The sequence below is a fragment of the Anomaloglossus baeobatrachus genome, chromosome 3, assembly GCF_048569485.1.
Source record: "Anomaloglossus baeobatrachus isolate aAnoBae1 chromosome 3, aAnoBae1.hap1, whole genome shotgun sequence".
Lineage (NCBI taxonomy): Eukaryota > Metazoa > Chordata > Amphibia > Anura > Aromobatidae > Anomaloglossus > Anomaloglossus baeobatrachus.
Window position 1 is genome coordinate 250,704,962 of NC_134355.1, and position 26,381 is coordinate 250,731,342.

The 26,381-nt window shown below is 41.8% G+C and overlaps 1 protein-coding gene across 1 annotated transcript; it reads left to right on the forward strand.

The window, feature by feature from the left end:
- The first annotated feature begins 23,201 nt into the window (after positions 1-23,201).
- LOC142297206 (uncharacterized) lies at positions 23,202-24,440 on the forward strand. The gene is made up of 2 exons (XM_075341469.1): positions 23,202-23,585; positions 23,720-24,440. Exons 1-2 carry the CDS (start codon positions 23,383-23,385, stop codon positions 24,438-24,440), a joined length of 924 nt encoding a protein of 307 aa, XP_075197584.1. The 5' UTR covers positions 23,202-23,382.
- The last annotated feature ends 1,941 nt before the right edge of the window (positions 24,441-26,381 follow it).

A 26,381-nucleotide genomic window follows, 5' to 3' on the forward strand; every position in this document is an offset into this window, starting at 1 on the left:
TTGGTATGCATCAGTCTGTCATTGTTAGTTTGTTCACTGTAATTTATAAATGTATTTTGTATGTAAACCCTTTTCACATATACAGCACCATGGAATCAACGATACTTTAATAAATTATTAATAATAATAATAATAATAAAAAAAAAGAATGATGGAGGAATTGCATAGTTTTTTTTCCTTTTTCCCTATTTCAGAACACTTAGAATTTTTCCGCTTTTCAGTATGATATGGTAATATGAATGGTGTCGTTAAAAACTACAACTCATGTCAATATAATGGGAAATATAAAAGTTCTGGATATTGAAAGAAAGGGAAGAAAAAATGAAAGTGCAAAAGTCAAAACTGACTGCAAAGGGAAGTGGTAAAGTAGTCAAGCATTCTAATAAAATGAGAATAGCTTGAAGCCCTTATGGACTGACGTGTTTTATTTTTTAATTCCATTATTTTTAATCTTCTGCAAAAGCATAATTTGCATCAACAAATTCCATCAACAAAACAACAGAACTGTATGAGCGCTTAATTTTTTGCAGCACAAGTTGCACTTTTTATTGACAACTTAGTTACATATTATTTGGTGGTTGCACAGTTTTCATTTGTTTACTTGTTGATGTGATTACATTGATACTATTTCATATCTCTCTCTCTTTCTCTCTGTGTGTATATATATATATATATAAATATATATATATATATATATATATATATATATAGACATAATCATGTGTACTTTTGCTGAATAAAAGCATGTTTTATGGAGAAAAAATAATTTTTCAGAATCCACTTTTTCAATAGTCAAAACTGTTTCAGTTTTAAGGGAATCTAACCATATGGAGCTTATTTTTTCCTTGATGGGTTGCATATTGTTTTTGCTTCAGTTCCCAACAACAGAGCAATATATTTTTTTATTGTTTCGTTTTAGGAATGTTTACTTTTAGGCTATGTGCGCACACTGCGGATTTTACCACGGATTTGCCGCGGATTTGCTGCGGATTTGCTGCAGAAAATGTTTCTAACACTTCTGCAGTCATTCCCCAGCAACACCTCTGGGTATAAAAAAATGCTGTGCGCACACTATGTTTTTTTAAACCTGCGGATTTACATTTTCCGCTGCGGAATTAATGTGCATGTCTCTTCTTTTCAGCAGGTACCTGCGGTTTTTCGCCATAGATAATGGTAAAAAACCACAGGTACCAACCCGTGGAAAAATTGTGGCAAAACCGTGGCAATACCGTGGCAAAACCGTGGTAAAACTGTGGCAATACCGTAAGTGCGTTATTCCCGCGTTCTTGCCGCGGGTGCGGTATTCTGCCACAGGGTGTGGATTTTTCTTAAGAAAAATCAATTTTCTATTGCACACATAGCCTAAGGGGTACTTTGCACACTACGACATCGCAAGCTGATGGTAGCGATGCCAAGCGCGATAGTCCCCGCCCCCGTCACAGCTGCGATATCTTGTTATAGCTGCCGTAGCAAAAATTATCGCTACGGCAGCTTCACATGCACTTACCTGCCCTGCGACGTCGCTCTGGCTGGTGAACCGCCTCCTTCCCAAGTGGGCGGGTCATGCGGTGTCACAGCGATGTCACATGGCAGGCGGCCAATAGAATCAGGGGGGCGGAGATGAGCGGGACATAAACATCCCGCCCACCTGCTTCCTTCCTCATTGCAGTCGGGATGCAGGTAAGGCGATGTTCCTCGCTCCTGCGGCTTCACACACAGCGATGTGTGCTGCTGCAGGAACGACGAACAACATTGTAACATTGGTCCTTCCGAAATTATGGAAATGTATGACGCTACACCGATCATACGATTTCGACGCTTTTGCGCTCGTTAATCGTAGGAAAAACGATTCACATACTCCGATGTAGACACCGACGCCGGATGTGCGTCACTTTCGATTTGACCCCACCGACATCGCACCTGCGATGTCGTAGTGTGCAAAGTACCCCTTAGGCCCCTTCACACGTCCGTTAAAAACACGCACGTGTTTCACGGACCGTTTTTCATGTCCGTTGTCCGTTTTTTCATCCGTATTCTTGTTCCGTGTAACATCCGTGTTGCCTCCGTATGTCCGTATGATTCATCCGTTTGTCCGTTTTTAGAGTCCGTGTGTGATCCGTGTCACTAGCGTTTGCCATCCGTTTTTCACGAACGTTTTTCTGTGGATTGTCATCACATTAATGATTTAATGTGTTGATGCTGGTGTTAATTAACATTTTCCAACTTAAATGAGCCACTAATCCGGATTTGGTTTTTTTGGTGTGCTTCCATACTGGGTCTTGTTGAGTTTTTCATAATGTCCATATCAAATGAGGCTCTGTTGTTTCTCGCATGGATGATATCTCGAAGATTTGGGGTTAGGCGTTTTATGATACCGTCTTCGGATATTGCTGATAGAAGAATGTGGGTGCATCCTATTGTCCTCATGCGTCCTACACGGACATTTTCATTGTCTTTTTCTCGAGTTAAGGCGTTATCCTGCAAAATTCCAGGCATATACTCGTTTATCAGTTGAACAGTTTGATTCAATTTTGGACATACTAAGGCCTCATATTCAGCTCCAGGACACAAGCGTGCGCCTATGTATTCCTCCAGAAGAAAGATTGCTTGTTACTTTAAGGTATGGTTTCTTACATTAATATTTTGAAATATTAAAATTTATAATGTTTAAATTAATATATTTAAAAAAATTTAAAAATTTCAAACACAATATCGATTATTACCTTTTTTATCAAATTTCTTTTTCATATAGAAAGGATTTTTTAGTTTTTTAAAATAGAAATTTAATAAAAAATAAGGTAAACCCTAATTATTACAAGATTTATCCTATATGATGACTGTTTAACCTGTTTACTCTTTAATATTATTAATAGTGTTTCTCTATTACACATTACATAGGTTTCTGGCAACAGGCATGTCTTATGGTGCGCTACATTTTGACTTCCTCCTTGGAACATCAACTATAAGTGTGATTATAAAGCAAACCTGTGATGCATTATGGGAACATCTCCGCAATCAAGTAATGCCTCAACCAACATGTGAGAAATGGCTCTCCATAGCCCATGGATTTCATGAACTGACAAAATTTCCACACTGTATTGGGGCTTTGGACGGGAAGCACATTAGGGTACGCAAGCCACCCAATTCAGGGTCACGATTTTTCAATTTTCACAAATATTTTTCCGTTGTCATATTAGCCTTAGTAGACACACATTATAATTTTATTTATGTTGATATTGGGGCATATGGTAGTGCATCAGATGCAAGAATATTTAGATCATCACGATTGGCCCGACGTTTGGTTTCTCATGAGTTGAATTTACCTACTCCATCACCACTGCCTGGTACTTCTACACCTCAAGTTCCTTTTGTTATGGTAGTAGATGAGGGTTTTGCTTTATCGACACATGTCATGAGACCTTTTCCAAGGCGTGGAATTGATGGTTTAAAATCTAACTTTAATTCACGTTTAAAGGGAGCACGCTCATATGTTGAATGCACATTTGGTATTCTCGCTTCAAGATGGCGCATATATTTAACAACCATACAACTGAGCCCAACAAATGTTACGTCTGTTGTAAAAGCTACAATTGTTTTACATAATTTTTGTAGAATTCATGAGGGAAACATTACGAGTGACACATCTACATCTCATTATATAAGTAATGTTCCACGTAATGAGAATTCCAGCACACAACCATGTTTGAATGCTTTACAAATTAGAAATAACTATATGCATTATTTTGTCAATAATTAATTTGTTTTTAATTTTTTTTTTTTTTATTGAAAATTAGCTATGCTAGCAATGTAAACAGAACCCATTTTCATGGTTAGAGCCTTTGTTTTTGTATACCAAACATTTATGATCCTGTTAACTTAGTGACATCATCTAATCTGTCTTTATTGATTAATATTCCATTTATTATGGTCTGATAAAATAATTTATTATGATTGCCAAATATTTTTTTTACATTAAAAATAAAAAAAAAAACAAAAAAAGAAAAAAAAAATTAAAAAAAAAATAAAAATTTGTGTAATTATATATTTGGATTAAAACATAACAATTAAATATCTTGTAAATAAATATGATGTTTATTAAAAAACTGGGAATCAAATTTTTGAAAAAAAAATAACATTTATTGTCATTGAAAAACTGAAAACATTTATGACACTTGAAACAATATAGCCATATTTGTCATAGTTTCATTTTCAAAAAACATCACATCACCACAAACATTTAAAAAAAAGATGCCTGTCATTATGTTTATTTGCCAAAAAATCATGGGCCTAGAGGTTGATAAACGTTTAAACCAATTATTTTTGATATTACCATTCTTTGTATGGTTCATAAACCAAAAATAATATCCATACAAAATAAACAATTTGGATACATTGTAGCAGTTGAATGGCCATTGACGAATATATTTTTTAAAAATATAGTTTTTACTTACATTTAAAAGTACAATAATTTTTTCCATTACAAACACACAGAAACTGTTTTATATTCTTTGATATAATTAAAGAAAAATCTGTAAAAAATGTTTGTAAATCAGACATTTGTTAATTTTCACAATTACGTTAAATTCGCCATGTTTGACCAACATACCAGAAATTATGTTTTTTACCAAAACAATATTTTGAAATAACAACACAAAAACTGAAAGAAGACTTATGTGTAACATAGGCACCTAGTCAATTAAATCATCTAGAGTAGCAACTGACTGTTGTGTTGAAGGGATATTATTTTCGGGGTCAGAGATTGTTTGTGAAACATAGGTTGAGGTTTGCATCTTATTCACGCATGTGGCAACATTTGAATCCTGAGAAGATGATGTTGGTAGCATGTGTGACGATGATGCATACATTGGTTGGGCCAGATTTTGAGAAAACATTATTGGGTTTTGAATGTGTGGTTGTTGTGTGTAAGATATATTTGATGGAAATTGTTGACCCTGTATGAATGAGTGTGTTGGAGTTTGGCCAAAAAACAATGACTGTTGGTATGATGGAATTTGACTTGGTATTTGTGTTGGTTGAATGTTAGTAGTATTTCTGTAATTTTGTGTTTGTAAAGGATGTTGTAGGTAATTTATTGGAACAATTTGATTAGTAGGTTGAGTCAATTGTGTCAACATATTGCTACTTTGGCCAGACATTATAGTAGAAATAGATGGTATGGGTCTATTAATGATGTTTTGTACTTCTGTATTTTGGGCTGCTTGGTTGCCAAAGTTGGTTATAAGTGAAGTAGTTGGCTGGTTGGAGTGAGTTTGTGGTATTAGTTGAGCAGAAACATCAGGGATAGGTGAATTATAATTAGTGTGCCATTGCTCGATGGCTAATAGGACATGATTTGGTAGGGGATTGGTTTGGCATGCCGATATTAAGGTTAATATGGCAGCCCTTATGCGTTCCTGGTTGTCCGAGTGTACTTTGGACAAATATGGTGCTAAGGAGCGACAAAATCTCTCGGTATCGTTTTCAGGCAAAAACGAGTTCATTATTGACATGACTCTGGTGTCTATAATTTCTGGGAGGGATCGGAAATCCTCTGGTCGTCTAAGTCTTCTAGCACGATATGTTGATGTTTGTAAGCGTGACCCTGAAATTTGAATTGAGGATGGAGGTATATTTGTTGTAGTGTCTTGTGGTGTGTTTGTTGCCTGATTTGTGGTGCTCTGGGCTCCTGCCTCACTTGAGATATGTTCTGTATTTTGATTTCCCGAGTTTTGGCTTTCTGGGTTGTTTGTATTTGTCTGTTCCACCTCTGAAGCCGAAGTTGCTGGTGCTGACTGTGCGGCGGATGGGTTGTCGTCGGAGTCGTCCAAATTGTCATCAGTTCTATTTTTGTCAAAAAATACAAGAAAAAAATTTCAAATTATTTTTAAATTTTTAAAAAAACCATTTACAAGAAACAACATCGCTGACGATCTTAAAAGTGATGTTACACCCCCCAAAGTCGTTGCAATCTGGGTTATGTTATCACTACCATGAGCGTAAGCGATGTTGCAGCGTGTAAATTGTCCTTTAGTTATGTTAATTTCATTTTGATAATCATTTTATCAAGTGTTAATTGACATATATACTTACTGCGTGACCTCCATTATAGGTCGCAGAAACTCTAACTGTTCAAAATAAACATATCTTCTCTTGCGTGTGTTGGCGGAAGTTGAGGGAATGGGATTAAATTCCCGTCTGTACTGGTCCCGGGCAGATCTCCATCTCCTTCGCACTAATTCCACTTTATCCATGTTTTGAAATTGAATATTTGTACCATAATGATGGTTTTTTGTTTAAACAAACAAAAAGGACAATTGGATATGTTGGGGGAAAAAACAAGAAAAAAAAAAATTAGTGCTATCACAGACTCCACGGTAGAATGTACTTGATGATTTTTATTTTGCGACAAATCCGCACCTTATTTTTACCGCTGATTTTCAGAAAATCTGCAGCAGCGGCATGGCTTTTTGGAAATGCTGTGTCCATGCTGTGGATTTTTCCGTGGCGGATTTGCCGCGAATTTTGATCCGGAAAAATCTGCAGCATGTCAATTATTGTTGCGGATTTTGGTGCGGATTTTGGGTATAGAATGGGGAATACGATATAAAAAAATCCGCATCAAAATCCGCGGCTAATCCTCGGTAAATCCGCGGCAAAAATAAGGTGCGGATTTGCCGCAAAAGAAAAATCCGCAGTTACATTCTACCGTGTACACATAGCCTTAACAAGTTTTTCACAATTGGCATCTGTAAGTGTAATTTTGGGAAAAAAAAAAAAAAGGTTAAAACACCTAAAAAAAAACACTTACCAAATCGAGCTCTTTTACCAGGTGAGCAACGGTCCCATCCATTGTTTGGATAAAGCTCAGCTGCAACCGACTTCCAGGTTCGCTCTACAATTGTTCGGTCACGATATCCATCTGTGCGTGTATCCCATAAATCTGGGTGTCCCTCAACTACCGCAATTATGCGTCCAGTATCCACACGTGGAGCCATGTTTAGTTTTTCAATCACTAAACCAAAAACAAGCTAGAGAAACGCTCAAATTAAGCCTCACACTTCTTCCTTAATGCCTGCAGGCTGCAAAATGACATTAACTACAGCTCAAAGCAAATTGAAGACACCTGGCAATAAAGAGATACATTAATTACAAGAATAGTTTAAAAAACGGACACGGACCACACGTAGATGCATCCGTGTCACGTACGTGTTTTCACGCACCCATAGACTATCATTGGATGCGCGTGTGCGTGTTCCGTGCCAAAAACGGACAAGCATCCGTGAGGCACGGATACACATACGTGTCACGCACACGGACACACGGAGCGTATGGAAAAACGTACGTGTATCCACAGACATTGAATAACAATGGTCCACGTTTGTCCGTGTCTCTGGTACATACGGACACGGACCAAACACGCACGTGTTTCACGGACGTGTGAAGGGGGCCTTAGGGAGATTTGTTAACCTGTTTAATACAGTTTAAATAATGTTTTCAATTATTTAAAAAGTAATTTTTTTTTGAGGGGATAGCCTTATTTTTTTTCATTGCATTACATTAAACTTAGCTTTATTGTATTTTTTGGTTCCCCCAGGGAACTAGAAGCTGAAGTCATTTTATTGCTTGCATAAGCAAACACAGGACCAATAAGCAGATGCTTGTGGCACACCTGAGGCCTAAAGTGAGCCCTTTCACTGACATAGTAAATCATCGGACACTCATGAATGTGTTGCGGAATGCTATAGCCAGAGAAAGGCATTCTCCTCCTATGTCAGTCTCAGATGTCACAGCCTTTGTTGTAACTGTGATCTAAACAGTTAAAGGGAATCTGTCTGCAGGTTTTTACTATATAATCTGAAGACAGCATGCTGTAAAGGTGTGTGCACACACTGAGTTTTTTATGCAGATTTGGTGCAGATTATCATGCAGTTTGTTGCCCATAAATATCTGCATGTCCATCCTTATGTCAGCAAGTCCATGAGAATTCTTAAGTGCTGTTCTCACATTGCTTCTTTTTTCTTTGCCGTTTTGGATGCAGAAAAAAAGAAGCAGCATGTCAGTTGTTGCATTTTTTTCCTTTGTTTTTCATCCCTTCCAGCCAATGATTCACTAAAATTCGCATGGCACAAAAAGGTGCCAAAAACCGCATTTTTGGTGTGTTTTTCAGTCATAATGTGTTTTTTGGTGCAGAAAATTTCTGCACGTACTCTGCAGCGTGCGCACATAGCCTAAAGGTACCTTCACACATAGCGAGATCGCTAGCGTGATTGCTGCTAAGTCACAGATTCTGTGACGCAACAATGACCTCGCCAGAGATCTCGCTACGTTTGACACATAGCAGCGACCCGGCCCCTGCTGTGAGATTGCTGGTAGTGTCGGAATGGCCTGGACCATTTTTTGATCGTCGATGTCCTGCTGGGCAGGATGCATTGGTGTGTTTGATGCCTTACCAATGACCTCGTTGATGACTCAGACCTCAGACACGTATGTGACGGGGTATGCGACAGAGCAGTGAGGGACGCCAGGCCAAGGAACAATCCAAAGGGCTTTATTGGAACCACAAAGATAAAGCACCAAACATAAATATAAATCCTTAAAGTCTGCAAGGAGTCCACAACAAAACAAAAGATCCAGGGGCACCGCCTGGTATTCCGATGCCAGGGAAAATAGGGCAATGGTCCTTATATGAGTTCCTTGAGTCCAACAGGGGGAACAATAAAACACAATCCCACGTGGCCACTAATCTCCAGTCTGTACAGTCCATACACAGGCTCTAGGATCCAGCCTCAGCTATAGATCCTAGTGGTTCTCCAGCCGAGATCCAACTAACTGAACTAACATGGGTCTCATTGTTCTTCTGTCCTGGGATCAGCCCCTTAGGTGGGCAGAAGTGCTCAGACCCACCCCTTTAACATTTGCTACTTGTAGCTACTAGTTAGAAAGAAGTTTCTAGACACAGTCTCCAAAGATTGTGTAATAGGGAAGCCTCCTGCAGAGGAGAACAATATATATGTAACCCCCACCAGATCAAGGACAATAGCTACTGCTGAAGCCTGATTACAATATGATACAGGCGGGGGAGGGACACACTGTTACAATCCATTCCCCCCTCAAAATTCATTGTATTTTTTCAAGAGGTTGATTGATTTTGTCTTATTTCTGATTATTCTATGGTCTCACTAGAAAAAAAAACAACTTTTTTCTCCTGGTTTTCTACCCCCCTCAATTTGTGTACGGACTAGTGACCTCAACAGGTCGCTTGTGAAGTAAACATAAACATGGTGGACCTGACTCAGGGCTCCTCCTGCCTGGACAATCCGTCTGCATTTTGATGTTGGCTGCCCCTTCTATATTGTATTGTAAAGTTATAGGGTTGAATGTTCGGCTCCAGTTTGTATCCTCCTTCACTGAAACTCTGCTTCCTGCACCCACAAATTGGCATTGTAGATCTCCCACATCATTGCCTAGGAGAATGTCTGCAGGAAGGCCACTCATCACACCAATTATGAATTGTTTTGCTCCAAAGCCATAATCCAGGGTTACACTCGCTCTTGGAATATATCTCTGAGTACCTCCAGCCAATTTAATGGCAATTCCTGGTCCCTTTTGAATTGCTTCTGGTTGAATTACTCGGGGATCTGCTGAAGTGAGGGGCCAGGGAGGCCTCTGGCTGTGTAGTCGTGGCAGTAGTGAAACTAAGGCACATCCCTGGCTCCATCACTCCTTCAAGGTTGGGGACTAGCTCGGTGAGACAGTGTGTGTCGGTGTCTTCGCCGGATGATGCACAAACAGTCCTCAGACAAAAGCTGGTTATAATAAAAGATGACATTTATTGGCACCATACAATCCGGTCAGCAGAATTCGGCAATTTCTGTGGAGCTGGGGACAACCTGCCCAAACGCGCCCTCTGGTGGGGATATGCCCTGGGTACTCCGCTTCTCCGGGCTCCCACTCCTAAGTCAAGCACACACTGGACCCACACCAGCGGATTCAGACCTTTGAGGTTACGTTCTCCTCCGTTGCTCCGGCGTCCCCTGATGTTCCGCTCATACACACTGCCGCCGATGTACACACACTGCTGTCCCGGATCCGACTTCCCTTCACACACACAGACCTTCCCTAGACATTCAGCCGACTCCTCCTTCCCCGGTGGCAACAGCCGTCCCACCCGGCCACTAGGGGGTGCCCTAACACTACAACATAATACAATAGACTTTTATTAAAACAACTTTAACAATTCCGGGTTAACTATGTTGGTACTGGTAGGGGGTAGGCCCACCCACTACACTGCTATGGTGAGAAAGGCCCCAGTGTCACGAAAACCAACAATTTTTTGGCCATCCAGCACGACCTCCTGTACATGTTTATGCGGAAGATCAGAAGAACGGGCGGCTGTGGCTCGCACCCCATAGACTCCTGGTAGGGAAGTCAACATAACAGAGTCACTTGGCAAATCATCAGGGCCTGAATCCAGCTCTTCTCCTACTGAGGGTGTCTGTAGATAATGGACAGGCAAAGGTGGTCTGCAGCTGTTCTGCCTCCGAACACCTGGACAGTGAGCTTGCAGATGACCAGGCTGCCCACATTGATAACATCTGCGCTGCATCTCACTCCTTCCAGTTTGCATTCTGGAGAAGTAGGTAGGAGACCTTGGTGACTGATAGGGAGGTGCAGGTGCTGGAGGTGGTGTCAGGGCCAGGTGGACGGGCAGACCCAGGAGGTGGATCCACTGGGCCGAACTCCTAGATGGTGGTAAGGGGTCCGGTAGCTGGAGCACTATAGGCAGCAGAGCAGTCCGTGCACACGAGTATAACGGAGAAGTCCCTGGGACCACGGAGTCACTGATGGTAGTCCGGGTGACGCAGCTCAGGTTCGGAAGCCGAGAAGATGTCAGGCGGGGTCCGGAACCTTTGGAGCGAGATGACGGGTCACCGCAGGGATCCGAGATGGTACGGACTGTCAGGATGGCAGATGGACAGCGTTCGGGGTTCGGGATTCGGCAGGACCGGATGGCGAGGCAGGCACGGCTCTACAAGAGAGATAGGTGAGTATATCACAGAGACACCAGGAGACCTGACTCCTAGCTTAAGAAACACGAAGATCAGGCCCCGCCCCCTTGGACATTAAACCCCTTTATACCCTGTACCTGTTTGCATCATTTCCTGTTAATGGACGCTGGCCCTTTAAGAAAGGGTCAATGACCGCGCGCGCCCTAATGCGCATGCGCGCGGCCCGAGTGCCAGAAGCCAGAGCAGGAAGCTGCGAGGAGGAAGCAGCAGGGCCGGGCTGGGGCTGAGAAGCCGACGGGCGCCGGGAGCGGGGACCAGGACGCCGGGGACGCGCCGGCAATGGATGCTGGAGCGCGGAGAGTGGCGGTGACCGGACCGAGGACCCGGGAAGCGAGGCAGGGGAGCCGGGGAGCGTGACAGGTGAGCCGGAAGGCAGCGCAGAGGACCCGGGGAGCGTGACAGGTGGTTGTCGATTTGGAGGATGACTCCACTGGATAGCTGGACATGTGGCCCGCAGATGCCCGGGATACCCACAGCTATAACATCTTCGCTCTTCTACTTTCTCTCCTCGTCGCATTCCAGAAAATGTGGTAGAAACAACTGGAGGCACATATACACGGGTATCCACATGAGGTGGTGATCTAGGAGGTCAAGGAACATTGGACACTGAAGGACAAGGATCCACTGGTGTTGGGGTGCTGGTCATCTTTGCTCCCTCTGCTAGCAGCTTCTTCCACTGAGGTTTGATAGTGAGCACCTCATCAGCTAGAGCTGCTGCTTGTTCTACTGTCTCTGGTCTCCTCTCGCGCACCCATTCCCGGATCTCAGTAGGGCACTTGGCATAAAACTGTTCTTTTAGGATGACCTGGAGGAAGGTCTCCCAAGTTAAGGCTCTCTCTCCCTCCAGTCAGCGATGGCATACTTGTTTCAGTCTGTGGGCATACATCTTGAAAGACACTTCCCAAAGTAAGGGGCGGAGCTAGCTGATGGTGCACTGAGACGCTGGAAGACGGAGCTCCCACACACCCGCGGTGAATTCTCACACTTCAAAGGCACTCACCGGGTCCAGGATCAGTAATGGCACGCAGGAGAGGATGGACAATGGGTGTATAGACTCCAGAGGGTGAAGGTACAGATATCACCCGCTTTTTCGGGACCTCAGCCTCTCAGCCTGACACCTCTGCTCTCTCCAACATGCTGCCGGCAGACACTGAGGCAGGAGGTAATGCTCAGCAAACATGCAGCGGAGCGACCTCACTGCCTCCTCACATAACAGCAGCCAGCTCAGCCATAAGCATAGATAAAGCACAGCAGGACACCACGGAAGGGAGTGTTGAAAACCCCCTGTCCCAGCCACAACAGCGACTCCCAGATGAGCTGCAGGCAGAGCAGGGCCCCAGCTCTGTGATACAGCAGACCCCAGCAGCCATGGGAAGCAGATCTGTGACACCCGGAGAGGAGCCTGCAATATCACAACAACAGCACTCATCACCTAAAGAACAAAGACCCCCCCACCTCAACCCGCAGAAACAAGGGAGAGAAGAATAAATCAGACCAGACACAGGAACAAGAAGAAGATTGGGATTGGAAAGCAGATATCAGATCAATTCCAACCAGGCAGGAAATGGACTCTTTGCTGGGGAAATTGAGGGAATGCCATAAGCAAGACATGGCCTCTATACAATCAGAGATCAAACAAATTGGCCAGCGTGTAGCAGCTACAGAAGAGGTACAGGAACAGATATTTTCCCATATAGAATCACATCAACAAGTCCTATCAGAGCACACGGCCCAGATACAGGACATTCTGACCCTCTTAGACGATATTGAAAACCGGCATCGCCGTAATAACTTGAGGATCAGAGGACTCACAGAAGCAGTGGCACCACCACAGCTGGATGAATGGGCACAAAAATTCTTTACCCGTCTCCTCCAACGCGACCCAGAACAACACATAGAACTGGACCGCATCCACAGATCCCTAGGCCCCAAATCTCCTGATCCGGCCAGACAAAGAGATGTGATATGTCGGGTCCACTTCTATAAAGAAAAGGAGGCCATACTACAAAGATGCAGAGAGAAAGGAGCGGATACATATAAAGGGACACCTCTTATTGTCCTACCAGACCTAGCACGGATGACACTGCAACTACGCAAGGCCTTAAGACCACTACTCCAATCCCTAAAAGATAAGGATGTTCCATATCGCTGGGGATATCCGTTCCAACTCACAGCAAAGAAAAATGGCAAGTCGGCGGTCTTCCGGTCCTTGGGAGACCTCCCCAACTTCCTAGGGACTTTTGAACTGCCTATGATCAGCCTGCCAGATTGGTCAACCCCGGGAGGCCTTGCACCCTTACCACCAAGAGAGCATTGGCGACAAGTCCAGAACAGCAGGGGGTGGAGGACCCCCCCGGGAAATACACCGCTGAACATCGCTGACCATCCAAAGAAAAGGAGAAAACTTCTTGGAAAACCAGGAGGCGAGATATAAATTGATTGTATTGGACTGTTTACCTGTTCATAGAGCGTCATGTATCAGTATCTCTCCTTACGCTTACTTTCCTACTCCCCCCCTCTTTTTTTATTTTTCCCTTCTCTCTCTCTCCCTACTCCCCTCCACTCGCCCCCTCGCCCCTCCCCCTATCCCTCGTATCACTCCCATCTTGCGTCTTCCTCTTCACACACCTTCCATGAGCGCACTACTTCCTACAAACTAACTCAACTCAACCCATCTTCCCCTCCCCTGCACACATACTTACGAAGGACACATGCCCTACACTATTTTCTACCCCCTTCCTCTCCCCCCTCTTAGACATGCTCTCTACATACACCCCTCCATACACCTCCTACACTCCGTCCTCCCACTTCCCTCCACGTCCTCCCCCCTGGTCCTTTGCCCTACACCACTTCATATTTTATTTTTTTTTATTGTCTCACTCAATCTGTTGCTCACCCCCTCTCCTTTCCTCATTCCTCCACCTTTCACTCTTTACATCTGGATCTGATACTGACCTCTGGTTTAATGGCATTTTATATTGAGTTGATAGCCTTGTGTTCTCCTCCCGATGTGCGATCCATACCCAAAACACACCAAGCAATTGGGGGTGTGGGGGAGGGGAATGGAAAAGTGATTAATCACTACTAGACTGTATACGTTGATTGTTATTCATATTACTTGTGGGGGTTCGCCGCGGAGGGGAGTTCCTAAAAGACCGTAGGCTTTCCCGCACCTCTATTAGGGATGTGGCAGAGTGCCACATTAGACAATAGTCTACCAGTAGATACCCAAGATCAGTAGGCACCCTAGTCCTACTTAGCTTATCCAATTTTACCTTTCACCACTATCTTATCTCTGCTCTTTCTCTTCTCTCCTTGGTTTTCCCTATACCCTGCCTACCTTTTTCTCTGATGTCGCACCTCACCTTTTGCACTTACAATACTAAAGGCTTAAATAAACCCGAAAAGAGAAGTCAGATCCTATATCGCCTGCACAGGAAGGCAGTTAAAATAGCCCTATTTCAAGAGACACACTTCATAGCCTCCAACACTCCCAACTGTAAAACCAAGAATTACCCGACATGGTTCCATGGCCCACACCCCAACAAGAAGGCATGTGGGGTTTCCATTGCTTTTCACAAGACATTCCAGCCAACAGTTCTCGACACGCTCACTAGCCCGGAGGGACGCTGGCTATTTCTTAAAATATCTTTCCTGAATAATACTTATACAATCGCTAACATCTATTTTCCAAATCAGGGCCAGGTATCCTTTGGAGTGGAGACTCTGGAGAAGCTGGCAGAGTTTGCGGGTGGCACCTGTATCATCTTGGGAGGAGACTTCAACCTTGTGCTGGATCCAGCCATGGATTCGTCTTCTGGTAGGTCTGCAATCCTCTCCTCGGCACTACGCAGATTAAAATGAGAACTAACATCCCTTAAACTAGTCGATCTTTGGAGGGTCTTACATCCCAGAGTCAGAGACTACAGTTTTCATTCCACAGTTCATAATAGCTACACCAGACTAGACCACATTTTCATATCCCACGACCTGCTAGACAAATCCCCGGGTTGTTCAATGGATGTTTTTCTCTGTTCGGACCACGCACCAGTATATGGGGAAATTGGGTTGAGAGATATGGGGGGGGGTGGGACACACATGGAGACTGAACGACAACCTGCTCAAAAATGAGCAATGCCTGGAGGATATTCATAAAACCATTGCAAACTTCAAAATAGATCACATGGCAGATCCCACACCTGCCCCGGTCAAATGGGAAGCGTTGAAATGTATGATCAGGGAGGTCTGCATATCCCATGGATCCAGAATTAAAAAAGAAAGTGCAAGGGAACTAAAAGAACTGTTAGCACAACTAGGCCATAAAGAAACGATAAACAAAACCAAATCCAGTGACACCCTTAAAACGGAAATTTCTACTATCCGCCACCAAATATTATCTAGCCTTAACCGAAAATCACTGTGTATCAGAGATAAATTTCGTAGGAATATGTTTGAGTTTGGAGATAAAAGTGGACGATTGTTGGCCAGGACCCTTCACCCCAGACAGGCACAAACCCGAATACTCGCGTTAAACTCCCAGACAGGAACCCAGATACATTCCACCCCTGACATATTAGAAGAATTCAGAAACTACTATACAAAACTTTATAACATCCCATCCCCACATGCCCCATCACCTGATGCGAGACATCGCGACATTTGGGAATACTTAAACAAATATGCCCCAGACCCCCTTGAAGATGCGGTAGCTGAAGACATAGATGAGGATTTCTCAGACACAGAGCTAAGCGATGCCATTAAAACCCTTAAAGTGCGTAAAAGCCCTGGTCCTGATGGGTTCACCCCCCGGTTTTACAAAATATGTGGAGAGGCCTGCAGCCCTATAATGCTGAAAACCTTCAATTCCATAACCAACACATGCCAGTTCCCTAAACAGACACTCCAAGCCCGAATAACCGTAATCCCCAAGCCTGGCAGGGACCCATTGACCTGCTCTAATTACAGACCTATCTCACTAATAAATGTAGATATTAAATTGTACTCTAAAATGATAGCCCTGAGACTAGGCCCCCTCATACCCAAACTAATCCACAAAGACCAGGTGGGATTTGTCCCAGGGAGGGAGGCACGGGACAACACTATTAGAACCCTGTCCCTAGTAGCCCAGGCACATCAGCGTTAAATCCCAATGTGCCTCTTGACAGTAGATGCCGAAAAGGCATTTGACAGAGTCCATTGGGGTTTTTTAGAAGCCACGATGCAGGCAATCGGCGTCCGTTCGCGCTTACTACAATGGATAAAAGCATTATATCACGAACCAACTGCACAAGTGGGCGTGAACGGACGCCTGTCAGCTCCATTTAATATTAGAAATGGTACCAGACAGGGATACCCCCTATCGCCATACCTATACATTCTGGTAATGGAATCCCTGGCAAATGCACTCAGGGAAAACCCTTCGATAAAAGGGATTCAGATAGGACAAACATCTCATAAATTAGCACTATTCGCGAACGATCTCTTGATATATGTGACACAGCCGAAGACTAGTTTGCTCAACATACTGCAGGAGTTTGAGATCTTTGGCAGACTCTCCAATTTTAAAGTAAACCTACAAAAAACAGAGATCTTAAACGTATCGCTACCGTCTGTAGAAGAGAATACTCTCAAACCCGCCTTCCCCTTTAAGTGGGCCAGCAATTACATTAAATATCTGGGGATCAGGGTTTCTCCCAACGACCAAGACCTATATAATTACAATTTCCCAGACCTTTTAAAAAGTAGCCACAAAGACCTCATAGCATGGCATAACCTCCCCATTTCCTGGTTCGGCAGGGTCAATACAATTAAAATGGATGTCCTACCTAAAATGCTATACCTGTTTCAAACTATCCCACTGAACCTAGGAGAAAATGTCTTCCTCAAGTTAAAGAAGATGATCAGCTATTTTATATGGCGTGGCACCAAACCCCGACTGAAATACTCAATGCTGACTAAATCTCGCTGGGACGGAAGGGCGGGGCTCCCAGATCTTAAAGCTTATCACGCAGCGGCGGTGGGCGGTTGCATATTAGATCTCCTGCACAGTAAAGACAGAAAATTGTGGGTCGAGATTGAATGTGACCTATGCCCGAATATGGCACACGGAATCTTCTGGTTGTCATCTAGAACTAACCTTGGGACCCTAGGATTTTCCTCGATCCTCTTGTCCCTGGCTGCAGCGTGGAGGACAGCCAATAGACGATATAGACCGACAGGAGAACCGGGTCCTATGACGCCTCTGGTGGGCAACCCCGCGTTTCAATGCTGGTTTCACGAACCTCATCCCAGATACATCACAATACAGACCTTCTCCTCCCCACCCATTTCCCCATGTCTTCCCCTCTTTCCCTTCTTCTCTACCTATCTTTCTCTCCCTCTCTCTCTCTCTATCTCTTTCTCACCTAATTGATATACACAGAGTCATGTTTTCATACCTATTGAACCAGACTATACAGAAGGAGGAAGTTGCCTTTAACACTTCACACAGAATAAAGATAAAGATAGAAGATTATTACATGTTAAAATTAAGATGTTCTATAGGATGTTATACAGATTTTACCTTCCACATGATTTGCGATACATTTCATAGTACCATACGTTTTACGAGACTTAAAGACATAGGTTATTTTATAATCATATGCTGTAACATTGGGCAACATGAAACACCCTTATGCATTTCTTATCTTCTGTTATATGAAAACTTTTGAAATAATAAAGAAATATTAAACGAAAGACACTTCCCCATCACAGGCTAACGTACGGAACTGAGTCCTATAAGTATCTGGGGTCACGGCATAATGTTCTAGAATTGTCTGTTTTATCTCCCCATACTCACAATTCCACTGAGGGTCCATAGCTCTATAGGCGTTGGCAGTTCCACCCTCCAAGAGGCCCACCAAGTGTCTGACTCGCTCTCTTTCTGGGACTTCCATTAATCGGCACTGATGCTCAAAGTCCTGGAAGAAGCCCTCAATGTCGCCTGCAACTTCATTAAATGGCTTAAAGTCCTTGCGGGACACTCTGGAGAATTCCCTCATAGTGGGTGCTGTGGTTACAGTCTGTCTGGAGCCTCTAGCTGCTTCCACAGCAAACCTCCTCTCCAGCAATGCCCTCTCCTTAGCTCCGCAAATACCCTCCCTCTTATCTTCTATGGTGGCCTCATCTCCAAGCAGTGCCATCTCCTCCTCATACCACACAACCCATTGACTTTTTTGGGTATTTACCTCCAGCTCCCGTCTTTCCTCCCCTTGCTGTGGAAATTGTTCCTCAGTGCCATCTTGCAGTCAAGCGGTCTCAATTAGTTGCTCCTTAGAGAGTCCTTTGTAGCCGACCCCTAATTCACGGGCCTTTGTTTGTAGGCTCACCACAGTCCAGTTCCTGTATCCTGAGGTTCTGATTCCAGACGTTGATGGGCCGTTGTCCTCCATTCTTTCTGCTCTGATCCCGCCGCTGCCACCAGTTTGTGACGGGGTATGCGACAGAGCAGTGAGGGACGCCAGGCCAAGGAACAATCCAAAGGGCTTTATTGGAACCACAAAGATAAAGCACCAAACATAAATATAAATCCTTAAAGTCTGCAAGGAGTCCACAACAAAACAAAAGATCCAGGGGCACCGCCTGGTATTCCGATGCAAGGGAAAATATGGCAATGGTCCTTATATGAGTTCCTTGAGTCCAACAGGGGGAACAATAAAACACAATCCCACGTGGCCACTGATTTCCAGTCTAACAGTCCATACAGAGGTTCTAGGATCCAGCCTCAGCTATAGATCCTAGTGGTTCTCCAGCTGAGATCCAACTAACTGAACTAACATGGGTCTCATTGTTCTTCTCTCCTGGGATCAGCCCCTTAGGTGAGCAGAAGTATTCAGACACACCCCTTTAACATTTGCTACTTGTAGCTACTAGTTAGAAAGACGTTTCTAGACACTGTCTCCAGAGATTGTGTAATAGAGAAGCCTCCTGCAGAGGAGAACAATATATATGCAACCCCCACCAGATCAAGGACAATAGCTACTGCTGAAGCCTGATTACAATATGGTACAAGCGGGGGAGGGACACACTGTTACAAGGTACAGCTACATAGGTGTGCAACGACCACTGAGATCGTTATACAGGTTGCTACGGTCACTGTATCGGTGCTGCATCATTGGGAAGATCTGACTGAACATCTCACCAAGGACCACGTAGCAACTTACCAGCGATCCTTATCAGGTTGTATTGTTGTCGGAATTGCTGGAAAGTCGTTAAATGTGATGGGGGCTTAAGAGATTACAGATTACATTCAGATTACAGCCCTGTGTTTCTTATCTGCAAATGTGTTTTTGTTTACTTGCAATGTTAGTTTATGCATCCTGGCTTTATCATTAGTCAACCAAATTATTGAGTTTAGCAAAAAAATTACATCATGAGATCTGAAGCTTTTTAGTTTCTTCACTACTCCATCTCACACAAGTTTTTGGTTTAGGACAGGAAGATCAAATGTGGCTCACTGTCTGCCATGATGGGGTTATTAGTTAACCATATACACTTAATGACTAATAACAGTGTTTGAAAAAATGTGTCAGGAGATGAACAGGAGAATTTGAAATAAATAACAGAGTATTACACTTGTTTGATCTTGATTGACGTATGGAAATCCTGAACCTGTCATGAGTGTATCAATTCCACATGTTACCTCTGGGGATCTGGGATCAGCATCCCTCTGAACAGTAGAAATGCTGTTCTCTCTGCAGGCATTCACAGGAACTTCATCATAACAGCAACAGGGGTCATGAGCTGACCTGCAGCTGTCATGACATCCCATAGGTGCCCCGTCACAGGGCTGCCAATGTCAGCTGGGAATGTCACTATCCCTGCTAGCATGTGTTAGATCGAGCTGTCAGAGATTGACAGCGCGATCTAACTAGTTAGCAGGCATGGGTGGATCACTGATACACCCATACCTGTTAGCTACACATGATCAGATCAGCCAACAAATAAAGGGAATAATACAAGTCCACATGAACGGAACAGACATGACCAATGACGTATAGGTATGTCAATGGTCATGAAGGGGTTAAGTGGTGAAAAAAAAATGGGAAATTTGTAGGAAAAAAAATGTTGCTTTTCTTACCATTTTTCGTGACTCATAACGTTTTCATTTTTTGGGATCTGGGCCTGTGTGGGGGCTTATTTTTTGTGTCCTGAGATAATATTTTTACTGATACTATTTCAAGGTACATATGATGTTTTGATCACTTCCTATTCTAATATTGAAGCAACCAAAAAAAAACGCAATTCTGGTGTTTTGATTTTTTTCTCATTAAGACATTTACCAATGCGATTAATTTAGTTTATATTTTGATAGATTGGACTTTTGGGGGTGATTTAAACTTTTTTTATTTTCAAAAACTTTTTTTTCCACCATTTATTGTATTTACTAGTCACCTTAATGAACTTAAAGCTGTTATCATCCAATTCAACTGCAGTTGTTGGAGGCACATGATGGCTGATAAATCAGCCATCATGTGCAGGGAAAGATGTGGGCTCAGCATGCGAGCCCCCATCAAAGGGCTCTTTTCCACTTGCATACCGCTTCTGATGCGAGATCATCGGAAGCGATATGCTAATGACCCTCTGCTGCGAGCGTCAGCAAAGGGTTATGCGACTGTGATGCGATCTTGCGACCGTATCACAGCTGCGGAGAAGAGGAAGGGAACACTTTCTCCCCATCTCCTCCACTGTCTGTCTCTGCATATATTGCACTGTAGTTGCATAACATGTGAGTTCAGTGCGATTTTTCACAAGCTCCCTTAGGCTTGTATGGGGGTGCGTGAGCTGAGACTCGCTGCCAAACAAAGCATGCTGCAATTGCACCAAGACCACGATTCGTGACGGGAAATAAAAGTTATAGTTTTGCACTGGTGCGAGTGCAATCCGATGTTTTATCGGATCGCACTTGCAAATAGAAATTGCAAGTGGAAAAGAACACAAAGGCAGGAACACAATTTTTGACGTTTCATTAAATTAAAGGTTGTGAAGCGTTTAAGAAATGACTCATTTTATAACTAGACCTGACAACTTTTAAAAATGTGTAAGACAGTAATTGTTTGGTTATTATTTTGTATTAATTATGTTGAAGAGTTATTTACAGGCTTAGGTCTTGCAAAATGCTGTCATGAAAGAGTTTGTCCACTACTTTAATTTTGACGACGTATGCCCTAGATAGGTCATCAATATAAGATTTGTGTGCGTCTGACACTTGGCACACAGCTCCACGATTGCCTACACTGCTGATCCCGATGCTGAGAATTGCTGATGGGCAGGGATGCTGGGGTTCAGATCTGATATTTAGGACCTATCTTAAAGAAGTATTAAGGGGGCTTTACACTCTGCGATATCGTTAATGAATTATCGTCGGGGTCACGGTGTTTGTGACGCACATCCGGTGTCATTAACGATATTGCAGTGTGTGACAAGTACGAGCGACCTTAAACGATCGCAAAAGTGGTCAAAATCGTTTGCCGCGGAGAGGTCGTCCTGAAATGAAAACTCGTTCTCTGCTTATTAGCGATGTTGTTCCTCGTTCCTGCGGCACCACACATCGCTGTGTGTGACACCGCAGGAGCGACGAACATCTCCTTACCGGTAATGAGGAAGGAAGGAGGTCGGCGGGATGTTACGTGCCACTCACCTCCGCCCCTCCGCTTCTATTGGATGTCTGCCGTGTGACGTCGCTATGACACCGCACAAACCGCCCCCTTAGAAAGGAGGCAGATTGCTGGCCAGAGCGACGTCGCAGGGCAGGTAAGTGCGCGTGACGGGGTAAGCAAGGTTGTGCGGCACGGGCAGCGATTTGCCCGTGTCACACAACCGATGGGGGCAGGTACGATCGCTTGCGATCTCGCTAGCGAGATCGCAGCGTGTAAAGTACCCTTTAGAGTAATGAAACAATCCTTTAAAAGCAATAAATTAAAAACAACTACAGTGGAAGCTTGGATTAAGGGTATGTGCGCACGTTGCTTTTTACCTGCTTTTTACCTGCTTTTTTGCTGCTTTTTCTTCTGCGCTGTTTAATGCCAAAATGGATGTGTTCTTCTATTCAAGCAAAGTCTATGGGAATTTGGGTTTCTTGTTCACACTATGTTGTTCAAAATGCTGCCTTTTTGTGGCAGAACTTTGGTCAAAAACTCAGCTTTGCAGTGCAAAACCCAAATGGCAAAAACAATTGACATGTTGCTTCTTTGAAAAGCTGAGTTTTTGACCAAAGTTCTGCCACAAAAAGGCAGCATTTTGAACAACATAGTGTGAACAAGAAACCCAAATTCCCATAGACTTTGCTTGAATAGAAGAACACATCCATTTTGGCATTAAACAGCGCAGAAGAAAAAGCAGCAAAAAAGCAGGTAAAAAGCAGGTAAAAAGCAACGTGCGCACATACCCTAAGGCTATGTTCACACTTTGCGTTTTCACCTGCGTTTCCGCTGCTTTTAGAGTCAGTTTTGAACTGCAGCGTTTTTGTGCCCAAATGCATGCGTTTTGATTTTCCATTAAAGTCAATGAGAAATCATGAATTCTTGTACACACTTTGCGTTTACAAACGCATGTCAAAATTTGCATAAGTTTGGTCAAAAACCATGCGTTCAGAAAAGGACCCTGTCAATTGTTTTTGCCTTTTTAGTTACGTTTTCATCACATTGAAGTCAATGAGAAACGTACTAAATGAACTTTTGTCAAAATTTCATCCGTCTCATATGCGTTTCATAGTCATATGAATTGCGTTTTGAAAATCATGAACACAACTATGTAAATTCACCAATGACCACCCAAATAGTTAATTTTGCGTCACATCCGCTTAACAATAAATTGATCCATGTGCAAACAAGTTTGCTGCACAGATCAGAAACATTGTGTGCTTGCTCCATCAAAGCAGACTATAATATACAACATGACTTGGTATAAGCGCTTGAGATTGGATGTCTCCAAACTTATTAGTCTGGTAAGTTGTTTTATTTATTTAGGATATTAAATGTGTAATCTCCTAAAATAGGAAGATTTTGATTATATACACGATATTATATTTATTTTTAAAATATCAAATAGAATAATCTTATATTTCTTTTTAAATTTTTTCGCTAACTTAAGGTTGAATCAATGCCATGTTTATGGGATCCCACGTCGCCTGAGTACATGCAAAAAAACAAACGTGACGAAAGCTGGTTATTGATCTGTCAAGAATTATATCCCCAATGGCATGAGGCAAATAAAAGCCTCCAAACTAAGATTGGTATGTGTTTAATTTCAATTTGAATACTAATCTTCATTAAATATGTTACATTTTAGCAAAAAAGTTTATAATTTAAATTTCTTTAAATACATAGAAAAAGATGTACGGAAGCGATGGAGATCAGTCCGTGACAGATTCAATAAAATCAGATTTGAACCTGGTAAAAGTGGATCCTCGCCAGTTAAACCAAATTTTATTTATTATAATGAATTGAAATTCTTAAGTTCTGGCCGCGTTTTAAGACCGTAAGTGTTAATATTTTTCTAAATTTTATATATATTAAATGAAGAACAAAAAAAAAAAATTTGAAAATACATTTTTTATTAGAATGCCCTAATTTTTTACAAATATTATTTTTAATTTTTAATACAAAATAAAGGACCGACGGAAATATCGCTCCGAAAAAGAACATGGATAGATCACAAGATAATATCAATCCTGCACAAATACAACCAGCCATTGAGGAAGAAATTAATACCGAACAAACACATCTGGAGTCTGATGTTGAAACCAGATCATTGGAACCATCTGTTTCCAATACAAATCAAGATCCCCAACCTGTGAGTTATCAGAAAGCAAAAGGAAAAAAAAAAAATATTCCAAGCAATAAAGAAATAAACCAAGATCAATTAACAAATCAAACTATTGAAATATTAAAATCAGCAACCCAAGATGATGAGTTTGACAATTTTGCCATTAGTGTCGCTTGTCGTTTAAGAAAATTACCTGAAAAAAAAAAAACCTCTGCATGTATGACTGCTATCTGTGGTTTATTGGCCTGTTTTGAGGATGAAGGTAAATTTCCAACAGGTGGTGAAATAGTTCATCTTTGTGAAAAAACATTTGAACAGAAATCCAAACCATTAGTTCTAACTCAGTCACAACCACATTTCCAAACAAACAAACAAAGAGTTGGTTTGTATTCTGAATGTCCGGATACATATTCTGCCCAAAATATACAACCTTATAACCCTATGAAACAAAGCAAAGAATATTCTCAATCTATTAGTGAGAATTATCACACAACTAATATTTTGAGAAATAGACCAAACGAACAAATGTCTGGTTTTTACACAAATGAATTATTTTCACAGCCATGATTTAGTCATTTTGGTTTTTATTTCTTTGCAAAATGGTTTTTTTCTCCAAAAAAAAAAAAAATAAAAATTGCATGTGCAAAATGTAAATTTAATTATGATGTTAAACCATTTTCATTTGAATTAAAGATAGGATGATTTTGGTTTAGTATTTTGCAAACAAAAATACATAAACCATACTTATTATTAATACAAAAATGGAAAAAAAGTATACTCTTTGTTGGCTTTGCTTTTTCGTGCATTTGTTTGATGATATTGAAAAAATAAATGTCATCCCTTTAAACAAAAAAACTTTTGAATCATTTAATTGTTATTTTGCGGTTCAGCACCAACTGCACGGTATTGCCAAGTTAAGGCACCAACATCACTCATGAAATAATCTGTGAATTGATCTCTCACTGATACTCCTAAATTATTTAATCGACCAGATATTGAAGGACAAGGATGAAAGTTTAATGGTATTTCTTCCTCGTTAATTTCAAATCTGTATTTTCGCAAAAAATTATGTAGAACACAACAACTTTTAATAACAAAATCAACTGTTGATACATTTAATTGTATTGGGGTATGTAGAATTCGCCATTGGCTACTCATTATTCCAAATGTGCATTCTACATATCTCCTTGCCCGGCTCAATCTGTAATTGAATATGCGGCGGGGAACATCTAATCCTCGTCTTGGAAATGGACGTAGGAGATTTGGTAAAAGTGGAAAAGCTTCATCTGCCACAAAAACATAAGGGAAAGTAATTTCTGAGCCTGGTATTGGTGCAGGGGCAGGTATGATTTCAGAGTTATAAATTAATTGTATTCCGATTTGCGAATTTCGCAGTACACGTGAATCACCTGTACTTCCATGGGCACCCACATCAATTGCTATAAAATTATATTTTGAATCAGCAACTGCCATTAAATTTATCGAAAAAAATTTTTTATAATTAAAAAAATTAGAGCCAGAACGTGGAGGCTGCTGGATTCTGATGTGCTTGCCATCAATTGCTCCAATACAATTAGGAAAATTTGCTATATTAGAAAAATCAACAGCAATCTGGATTAAACTTTCTTCTGTAGGGGTAGGCATTACAATAGGTTGTAGGGTTTCCCATATTGCTTGACATGTTTCTTTAATTATTCCAGAAATTGTGCTTTTGCCAAGTCGGAATTGTAAATGTAGTGAAGAGAAATTTTCACCTGTAGCCAGGAATCTGTAATGTCAAATAATAATATTTTATTTTTTGCGAGATAAATATGTGATTTAATATTGTTATCAAATCACATTTTTAGCAAAAATATATACCTCAAAGTAACAAGAAGTCTCTGTTCTGCAGATATTGCTTGACGCATATATGTGTCAGCGTGGGTAATTTTCGGTCTTAATAATGTCAGTAATTCATCAAAACCTTGTTGAGGGAGCCGGCAAAATGCTATGAATTTGTCATCAAATCTGAGTATAATAAGGTATATGAAATATTAATTAATTTTACTGTTCTAATTATGTTAAAAATTTAAGAGTAAAAATAACAAAAAATATTAAAAAAAAAAAATAATAAATGAAAATATACTTTCGTAAATCCGCATATAAGAGAGCAAAATGCCCTTTGACATCACGATCCTGTAACAGGGGATGTACCCACATTCCTCTTGTCGTCTGCTGCTGTTGGTACTAAAATAAATATATTATGGGTTATATTTTAGAATTTAGGTAAAAATTATTTTAATAAATTAAAACAAATACCTGTAGGCTTCGTCTACGATTTAATAGCATCAAAATTAGTAATAAGCGATGCCTTTGCGACCTCCGCAAACGAAAATTCTGTAAAGTATTTGGCATATTCCAAACGAAGTAAAATAGCAGAGAAGCAGACTTTATGATCAAAGTCGGAAATGACATCAGTAGATCTCTATTTTGGCTTTTTTTTATTCTAAATAGACCCTAAACAACAAT